The sequence below is a fragment of the Pagrus major genome, chromosome 4 (genome assembly GCF_040436345.1).
Source record: "Pagrus major chromosome 4, Pma_NU_1.0".
In the NCBI taxonomy this organism is placed as follows: domain Eukaryota; kingdom Metazoa; phylum Chordata; class Actinopteri; order Spariformes; family Sparidae; genus Pagrus; species Pagrus major.
The window spans coordinates 5,726,809-5,737,615 of NC_133218.1; the positions used below are offsets into that span (position 1 = coordinate 5,726,809).

Consider the following 10,807-nt stretch of genomic DNA (forward strand, 5'->3'; position numbering starts at 1 on the left):
TGCTCATGGTGGTGTGTTTTTTATACACTGAGGTATAAGCAGATTAAGATAAAGATACACAGTACATAATAGTAAGAAAAATACATAGGGTTCCCTGGTCTTCTGAAATACCCTTTTGAAGGTCAGCAAAGCCACTTTTATAGAACTGGCTTATTCTAATTGATAATAGAAAATGAATGTCTACATGAAACTAAGAATTGTATCGGATTGTATCGTATCGTACCCAAACCAGATCGAAACGAATCGTACCGAATCAGAATCAAATCGTATCAAATTCAGGGTTTCCTCTACATGTAATTGATTGTGGTGGTATTTAACTTCGAAATATATCTTTAATTTGTTGTTGTTGTGTTTGTTGTTTTGGCCTAGTGATACTGCAAGATCCTATTTTCAATTATTATTTTCAATTCATGTACCGGAAACCCTATAGTAAATAATGTATTTAGAAAAACATTCAGTTTGAAATAGTCATAATTTCACATTTCAAAATTCATGTTGTCGTCGTCGTCGTCACCCCCCCTCTTCCACCCGGGCAGACCTCCCCCAAGGTTTAAAAAAATCCTGGAGGAAACCCTGAAATTGTTCCATAACAAAGAGAATCGTCCCTGAATCATATCGTAGCCCATGTATATAGATACGTATCAAATCGTCATATAAGGGAGAGATGCACACCCCTACTGAAAAGGTTTTTATACAAGTCTGCCTGCTAATTACAGTAATGTTTGGTGAAGGTCAATGTTAATACTGCTAATTCTCATTAAATCAGAAAATTAATAAGTATTTCAGTGAAGCTACATTGTGCATGTCTGCACTAACACAAAGCTACAATTTCAGAGTTTTCAAACCATAATAACTAAGATTTTGTGACCTGCCCTGTTAAATTAAAGTAGCAGCCAAGCTAATTAACTGTACCTGAACCATAACATATGATCAGTCTTCTTTGATAAACAGTTAAGTTTGTAGCTTGTCAATGTAAACATAAGAAGAGAGGGCTGTGTAACATTGCAATATAACTCAAAAAACTGAACTAATATTATATATTCAAGAAGTGACCAATTCAGAAACTTGCAGTATGCCATAGTTGCACCATCAACGACAGTTGACATAAAGCACATAACAACACTGAAAGTCAAATAAATATATATCTTGCAGTAGGAAGTTGGTCAATGCGTGACTAAATACTCAACAACAACTCATCTAAATTAAACGACAAAAAGCTGTTTCGAGCTACAACGATTAGTAGATTAGTCAATCAAAAGAAAATTAGTTACCAACTATTTTGACAAACGATTAATGGTTTCAACCGGGTTGTAAACAAAAATGTCAAACGTAGATGGTTCCAGTTTCTTTGCCATTTATGATAGTTGATGAAGAGTTTTGGGGTTTTGGACTGTTGATTGGACAAAAGAACGCATTTGAAGGCGTCATTTGAGTTCTGGCAAAGTGTGATAAGAAGTTTTCATAATTTTTGACATTTTATAAACTAAACAATTAATCTGTTAGTTGTGAAAAAAAATCAGCAGATTAATCAATAATGAAAATAATCTTTAGTTGCAACCCTTTTTGTTATTGTAGCAGCGGGCTAAATTAAAAAATCTAAACATGTCCTGATCTGACATTGTTATGTTAATGGTTGGGTAAGTCTAGGTATGAAAATGACTTGGTACAAATAGGGAAAGGTCTTGGTTTGGGTTAAAACAACTCATTAGTTCATGTCAGGGAAACATTGTGGTTTGGGTTAAAAGAACTACTTCCTTCAGGTTAAGGGTTAGGGAACAATCATGGCCATAGCAAAAAGAAACTAACTGGACTGAAACAGGAACTGAACAGAGGCCTCCTGTGTCAAGTCTTTTGTTGACAAATCAAACTAACTTGACCTCCTCCCTCTCCCTCTGACTTTGCAGCTATTTCCTACATTGCTCTACAGACAGACAAGTGTCAGTTCAGTGTGAGAGTATTCAGTTATTGGGCAGGTAACCACCTGAGATATTTACCATCCTACAGGTATGACTGAAACAGACTTGGCTTCTGTTTTTAAATGCACTGAGAGTCCCTTTAAACAACAGAAGTAATCTGTGAGTCATCTTTTCGCATTCAGGCAGAGCAGGCCACCACACTTCACATCCACCCCTCAACCATAGGAAACTGGTAGATTTTCATGGCTTGACGCACTTTACACACCAATGTTTGTGACTAAGTTTACAGCTCACAGAAAAAGAGGATTTTAAAAAGGAGAAACAGAGAAAAAAAAAAGGGGGGGGGGGGGGGGGTCAATACCACAATGCCACAATTGCTTGTTGTTGAGCGACTAAAGCTTGAACTTGGACTGAAGCCTTAGCATTCACTTTGCTCATTGCTCCTAAAAAAAGTAAAAACAAAACCACAGTGACCTAAAAGGGGAGTAGCGAAAGGTCCAAACTGATATACTGTGAAAGCCCTTTGTTTCCAATTTTAAATGGGAATGCAAGACTGAGAGACTGTGACTAACGTTTTTTCATGAGACGTGGTCTTTATCTCCAGTGTAAACATATGGGAACATACATACACAGACACACACACCGCCCACATTAACCACCCACACACAACCCAACCCCAAAAATAACTCTGTCTCAACCAAACCCACCCAGTTGTGATACCATGGCTTATAACCAGAAACTATGGGTTATGTTATTTTATATGTCATCTAGCACGTCACAGCCTTCAAAATAAGACAGCTAACTTTCTCCTAAACATCTCATTTGTATCACCAGGCAAGCTGAAAAGTTAGTAAGTAGCAGTAGGTTTGACAGACAAAACTTACAGGTAGGAGTAGCTTGGGATAGGGCTGCAACTAACAATTATTTTCCTTGTAGATTAATCTGTCGATTGTTTTCTCGATTAATTGGTTAGTTGTTTGGTCTAGAAAATGTCAAAAGAATAATGAATGTGTGTTTCTCAAAGCCCAGGATGACGTCCTCAAACGTCTTGTTTTGTCCCGCATCCAAAGATAGTGGCGTAAAGAAACCAGAAAATGTCCACATTACAGGAATGAGAAATATTGACTTTTTTCCTTAAGAAATGACTTAAAACTATTATTCGAAGATCAACATAGTTGGCGATTAATTTAATAGTTGACAACAAAATGATTAAATATGGTTCATAGGTTCATTAAATTGTCTTTTTATAACACAGGGTTGTACAACAAAATGCAAGTTGTAGTAAGAAAAGTGTCTCACAGCCTGAGACAAATTATCTGTTGCATCTCTACTGCCGAGATAGCAAAACTGTACCAGACATGTTCATCCTGCCTGCGTGGAAGGGCTGTGGTCCAGATTTGGGCCAGTTCTGGTTTATTCATTTTCGTTCTTGGCTGACATGTGGTCATGTTCTGGCCTGCTTGTGGCTCAGACCTGCAAACAGGAGTGGACTGCCCAACGGCCATCATTCAACGTGGTATGTGGGCAGGATGAATGTGTCTGGTGTAGGCCAAATGTGGGCCACAACAATTTTGCTATCTGGGTGTTGAAACAGTAAATTTGATAACATTTATTTCCATCAACTTTTAACTGGCTGATTATTTTCTCAATTGAATAATTGTATGACCTATAAAACATCAACTAACAGTGAAAAGTAGCCATCACAATGTGTTAGTATCCAAGGTGATTTAATTAAATGTTTTAAATGTTAAATGTTTTATTTTTTTATTTATTTTTGATTTACTGTCAAAAGCAGTAAATTCTACCATTTTAGAAGCTTGAAACCGGGAAATATTCACATTTAAGAAGGTGGAATCAGAGAATTTATTAAAAATGTTTCTTACCCAAACCAATGAATCCATTGCCGAAATAGTTGCTGATGAATTCAATAGTCGCCAACTAATTGATTGATCGTTGCAGCTTTAGTTTCGAGAAATACTTAAATCATTACCTTTGTTAATCAAATCTAATCAATTTTATTTACATAGCCCAAAATCACAACTGGAAAATGTCAGCTTTCAGATTTCAAAATCAGCTTCTGGTATTCGGCCCTCTAAGATCTGATCATTCAGCTGTGATGAGTAAATAACATGTTTTCCATTATTTCAGTACCAGCAATCCTACCTCAAATTACCACAGCAGAAACCTGATCTGCTCTTCCACCACCGGATACATCTATAGACTCAATCAATACACAGTGCCTGCTTCCTTCAGCACTCAGCATCACGGCCAACCGTCATCAAGAGGTGTAGCGACGAGCCTCATCAGGGAGTTCATGTATCAGCAAGAGATAGGAGCTGACCTCCCTGTGGACAGGCCCAAACACGCAGGCAGCTGCTGGCAGTGAGCCAGAACGTACAGGGAATTAATAGAAACAGCAGCTCTCCAGGGACACTGTTAGGCCACACTGACAGCCAGTTCTGATCTGGGGTCATCTTAATGCACTCTGCCTCTTCCCCTCGGCATTATTGGTGGGAAAGATGAAACCTGGATCATGGCAAATGTTATTCAACTTTCCGGGGAGGCTTAAGTCTGAACGCTGGTCCAGGCCTGTGCAAGCTGTGATATGCACACTTGTGGCAATCAAGAATGTGGGCGTGCCCTGCGTGCTGTTAAATCTTGACTTCCCTCACATGCAACTGGGATTTTGTGGACACAAGCAGAAGTTTGAGGCCTTTATTTGTCACTTACAACTTGCAAAAGTAGTGGAAAATTAAAGAGCTGTGAACACACACTTTGTTGCCAGTTTGAGTTACACCTGCCTGAGACTCATGCGGTCTAATTTGACAAACCAGTAATAAATCCTACGCTGTAGATTGTGTGGCTTTTGAATTCTTTGGCACTACAGCAAGAGGTCTTTCGGTTATTTAGACTACTCTCATTTATGGCTGCAACTAATGAATGTTTTCATTAATTATTAAAGAGCCACTTACTTTCCAGATAAATCAAATAATAAGAATGAGGTTTTTTTATTATCTTCTTTTGTCAGAAAATTGTAAAAAGCCCAAGATGATTTATTCAAATGTCTTAACTAATTTGACAAACTGTCCAAAACCAAATTATGTTTAGTTTATGTGACAAAACAAAAGCATTAAAAGCTCAAATTTGAAAAGTTGGAACTGGTGAGTGCTCGGTATTTTTGTTCAAATTATTAATAGGTTATTAAAAAATGTTTCTGTTAATCAATGAATCCATTTATTGCCTTTCATTGCAGCTACACCCTCAATGACATACTGAATGTGCAGCGAATCAAGTTTTACTACTGTAGGTATACAAGAAAAAACTGACAACTGAGTGTAATAGATGCTGGTCTATTATACTGTATGCAGGAATGCAATTCACATATTGGAGAATGTTAAGATAGACAAAGACTTAAATTCAACATTACTCCTGCTAGTCTGATACACAGACTGTAAGGAACTGAGATTGGAGCTGCAGCCTTTAGTCGATTAATTGATTAATTGCCAACAATGTGGTCATCGATGAATTGTTTTGAGTCATTTTTTAAGAATGATGTCCAAATTCTATGATTTCTCTCTGGTTTCTTTGCTCATCTATGACAGTAAACTGAATATCTTTGGGAGCCCAACCGATACTCGATTTTTGGGGCCTAAGTCGATATTGATATATTGGCCACTACACACACGTATTTGGCAATGATCTCTCAGATGTGCTTATAGAAAAAACCACTGCACTGAAACAGTAAACTTCACTGGGAATTTAATAATTATAAAGTCTTCCAAGCATCTTTTTCTGCATTAGAATCCCTAAATAGAAAGTTTTCATACTGACGCATATCAGACAACATATAAGCCAATCCCCATATATCTGTTATAGGCCAATATCGGCCATTGATATATCTGTCAGGCTCTAATATACAGTTTTATATCATTATCGTGATATGACACTATATATATATATATATATATATATATATATATATATATATATATATATATATATATATATATATATATATATACACATACATATATATATACACACACACATATATATATACAGTCATGGAAAAAATTATTAGACCACCCTTGTTTTCTTCAATTTCTTGTTCATTTTAATGCCTGGTTCAACTAAAGGTACATTTGTTTGGACAAATATAATGATAACAACAAAAATAGCTCGTAAGAGTTTAATTTAAGAGCTGATATCTAGCCATTTTCCATGGTTTTCTTGATAGTAACCAAAATCACTTAAGTTCTTACATCAATAGCTATGGCACTGTACTGCCAAAAACACTGCTTTTAAGCATTCCATGTTTTCTTTTCTGTTTGCTTTAAACACATGATACACACAGGAGTTAGTACTTGATTGCGTAACCATTGTTTTTGATGACTGAAGCCATGCGTCTTGGCATGCTCTCCACCAGCTTCTGACATTGTTCTGCTGTCACAGCAGCCCATTCCTGTTGCACAAATTCAAACAAATTTGCTTTGTTTTTGGGCTTGTGGTTCTCCATTTTGAGTTTGATGATTTTCCATAGGTTTTCAACTGGATTCAGATCTGGTGATTGAGCAGGCCAAGGCATGGTGCGAATGTTGTGGTTCTCCATCCAGGCTTTAACTGACCTTGCTGTGTGGTAAGGGGCATTGTCTTGTTGGAAAATCCAGTCATTCGAGGCAGGAAAGAGTTTTCCAGCTGACGGAAGAAGACTGTTTTCAAGAGTAGCCCTGTACATGACCTGGTTCATTCGCCCTTCACACAATTGCATTTGCCCTGTTCCACTCATACTGAAACAACCCCAGATCATCACTGATCCACCCCCATGTTTTACTGTAGGGGCAAGACAGTCTGGTTTGTAGGCTTCTCCAGGCCTCCTCCTAACCAGTAAGTTAGCTGGAGTGGGCTTCAACTCAAAATTGGATTCATCACTGAAGAGAACCTTAGCCCAATCATCAACAGTCCAATCCTTGTGATCCCTAGCAAAGAGTAACCGGGCCTTCCTGTGCCTTTCGTTGATGAAGGGCTTCTTCCGTGCTCTGTGTGACTTCAGACCAGCTTCAACAAGTCGGTTTCGAACTGTCCTTGCCGAACAAGTCACATTTCTCGACAGTGCCCACTCATTTTTAAGGTCCCTGGAGGTCTGACGACGATTCCTGACACAGGAACGGACGAGTGCACGGTCATCTCGTGGGGTAGAGAGACGTTTCCTGCCGCGGCCAGGTAGCAATTTGGTAGTGCCGTGTTCGGCTTGTTTTTTCTTGTTGTAATGAACAGCTGTCTTGGAGATCTTTAGTTTTTTTGCTACCTGTCTCTCACTCATGCCAATTTCCAGCAGTGCCAAGATGGCTGCCTTTGTGGCTTCACATAATTCTTTTGTTTTAGGCATTATGTGAGAGCTGACAACTTCTGAGTTGTGCTATGGCTTGAATGTAAGCAGGAAACCACTCTAAGCCTTTGCATGTGCAGTGCTGCTTATGACATGAAATGGCCTCTTATATACCCTGGGAATACAATTAAGCTTAAGAATGTCAAATAGGACATAAAGTATTATGTGATCAGCTGCATTTTTTGTCGTGTTCATTGTATTATACCTTTAGTGGTACCAGGTATTAAAATGAACAAGAAATTGAAGAAAACAAGGGTGGTCTAATAATTTTTTCCATGACTGTATATACATACATATACATACATACATACATATATATATATATATACATATAGTCTTACATTTTGGTTATTGTTATTTCACAGTTTTAAAGGCTTTACAGTAAAGTACTACAATGTTCTACATGTTCCTATAGAGTGGTGTAGCAATGACATATTTTTGTAGGCTAACCTGGAAGCTAGCATGGCCCTGGTTCCCTCATCAAAATGCCTATGGGATTTTTGAATTGGATTTTGGATTATTGCAGAAAATAATCTCTGCAGCAAACAATCTTCACAGATGAACACCATGTTGTGATTTTCAAAATGTAAATAGACATCTTACTACACAATAACTATTCACGTTTTCTATAAATTGATCCATCTACAAGTTGTTAAGTTAGAGTAGAATAGTTTGTACCTGAAGTCGGCCTGTAAAGACGGACCAGTGAGTAGATGAGTCTCCATGTTTGGTGTAATGACGTTTAAAGTCTGTGACAACGTCTGTAGTCTCATCTAGCCACTTGTTAGCAACTGCCGTTTTTAAGACACGTAAGCACTTTAGAATTAATATGTGGGACTTTAATGATGTATTTTTATGTCGTAGAACAATACGTATAAACATCTTGAGTCTGTGGTAACCACAGACCTTATTTGTGGCACTTAACCCAAAACTAATTCAAAAACATCACAGATTTATCATAGAAAGATAGATAGATTTACGGGTTTCAGGACTACAAACTACATCACTTCATACATGCCTGTACACATCATTATATCCACACGACTGATGATTATTAATCAAAAATCTCATTGTGTAAGTATCGATAGTCCTCCTGACTGTCACAATATCGTTATCAGGCTATTTGGTGGAAATAAAGTGCTTTTGAGGAGATTTTAAAATATCAAGATATAAATCATGTATCGTGATAAAGCCTAAACAAATATTAGGATATTACATTAAGGCCATATCACCCAACCTTACCTCTACTGATATGAAACACACTTTTAGAAAGTGAGACCTTTTAGAGGACATGGTCTATGTTTACAAACAGCTCCTCCTGAGCTCTTACCTGTCACAACCTTTCATCAGAGGAGGAAAGTGACGACTGAATCCCTCAAACTATAATACAGCAGTTTGATATCTCATGCCAGAGTGTAAATACAGTGTGGATACTACACAAAAGGCTGTATGGAGGCAGTGAAAGGAGAGCCACAGCTCCACTGAGTCGCCTACGCACTCACACTAACCCACAGCGTTAGAAAGCGTCCCAGATTAAGGCCAAGTTATATAACTTGGACTCCATTTGTGCTTTTGCTTTGCATGTGCGCTGCTGGCTCGTCAATGCACACGTTAACGTTATAGCCCCTCGTGAACTAAATCACGCCAGTTAAAAGCCAATTTGATGAGCTAAGCTGTTTCAAAGTGTACATTTGATGGCATGGCAACAAAGTGGAGATATGATTTGCTAGCTTTCTTTATGGACCAGTGTTAGCTTGTGGAGCATTACCTCAACCTCCATGTTACTGTTAATAAACGCAAAAGGAAAGCAGAGTTAAATATTGACGTGAGACAGGAAGTGGAAACTTCTCTGTCAAGTAAACATGTGTACGGTGAGCATGCCACAGTTACGATACGTGTGTGTAACAAAGCTGTAATTAAATAAACAGTGTCCACCTCGGCTAGCTAACTCGGGATGCTGCATTCACGGTCACCATCAACAGCGGCGCCTTAACTCTCCTTACCTTGGTATGGTGATGCATTTCGTGTTGATATTCTGGGTGGTGATGGCTTTCTCCAGTTCGTCCAGCTGTCCCGTCTTCTTCAGCTTCTTCACCAGACTTTTCACCGCCTTTTCACACCATTTCTCCTCCTGGCCGTTCTGCTCTCCCTTCTTCCAGCCCAAAAGTCTTTTGACAATAGGGGGAGTGAAAGGCAAAATTGACATCTTGAGTTCAGTTTAAGTCCTTCCAGTGTCGAGAAGTGCGTCCTTTCTGGACAAAACACGGGGACGGCCGCTCTTCACACGGTCCAGATAGTTGAGAAGAAAGCGTTGTTTAGCTGAAGACAGGTTGTTGTTGTTTATTAAGCGCCTCACAGATGCATCTCAGAGTTAAAGCCTCCAGTTTTAGCGCACTCTGTCTGTCTGGCTCGAGCTCAGCGGTGGACTGTGCACCGGCAGACTGTTGCGCTGTGGATTTAGTGCTCCTCCGCTAAGAAACCTAGATCCGTCTGCACTTCTTTTAAGCCGGAGCTATTTTAAATACACCCAACCTTAATCACACCCAAACTACTTTTTTGACTCGAAAAAAGCCCAAACATCGAAGTGAAACCACTTTGCTGGTGTTTTCCTCCGGGTGCTCTAACCCTCGTTCAGCAAAGTTTTGTTGAGTTCAGAGTCCTCCGCCGTGTTGGGTCGCCGGCTGAAGTCTGCTCGAAGTCTGCATCAAATGCAAATGCAGGAGCTGCTGCTGAGAGTCTCTATTCAGGCTTCAGACTGCACAGCAGACCTGTGAAAGGCCAGCCTGAGCAGCTGGCCAAATGTGCTGCGCTGATATTGCACAATCCAATGCCTTTATCTGTGCTGATAAAATTGCATGCGCACACCCGTGCACACATCACTTGATTTAGTTATTATGCAACACCGAGCAAGGCAGTTCATTGCATGTGAGTGCACTTGGAAAGTTTGATGAAATTAAGGTCCTTGTTCTCCTGGAGTTGGTCTCTTTTTGTGGCTGAATCTGAAAAATGATATGCCGGCTCTGCTTAAACTGAGGAAAAACTGCATTCCCACAGACAAAGATGCAATTATTCTTTGTCGATCCTTAGAGGCCTATGTAGAAAAAATCCCATTCACATATTGGAGAATGTTAAAGGATAAGGTAACCAAGAAATGAAAATTCAGTCAACATCTACTCACCCTTTGTCGATGGAAAGTCAGGTGACTTTTCTTTATCCGCAAAAGATTTCTGGAGCTTTGCAGCAAAACAGCGTTGCAGTATTCTGCTAAACAACTGAAGTAGATGGGGACTAGATGAGGGGAAAACCAAACCCCCCCACAAATGACTCCATACAGCTCCTGAGGCAGAATCCAAGAGATTTTTAGCTTAGCAACCATGGTGAAAATTTCGTCTTAAATAAGGTGTAAATAATGTCTTTTCAAATCAGTTTGGGATATTGGGGCTTCTGGACTCTGGAGTTTTGCCACAGGAGCTGTATGAAGCCATTTTTTGTCTTTTTATCAGTT

At 39.1% G+C, this 10,807-nt stretch overlaps 1 protein-coding gene across 1 annotated transcript in view; it reads right to left on the reverse strand.

Moving 5' to 3' along the window:
- Positions 1 to 10,016, reverse strand: part of smad3a (SMAD family member 3a) — a 42,551-nt gene extending 32,535 nt beyond the window's left edge. The window contains exon 1 of the mRNA XM_073464065.1: positions 9,306 to 10,016. Coding sequence (XP_073320166.1) covers positions 9,306 to 9,508 — 203 coding nt within the window. The 5' untranslated portion in view covers positions 9,509 to 10,016. The remainder of the gene's footprint in view (positions 1 to 9,305) is intronic.
- Positions 10,017 to 10,807: the final 791 nt, after the last annotated feature.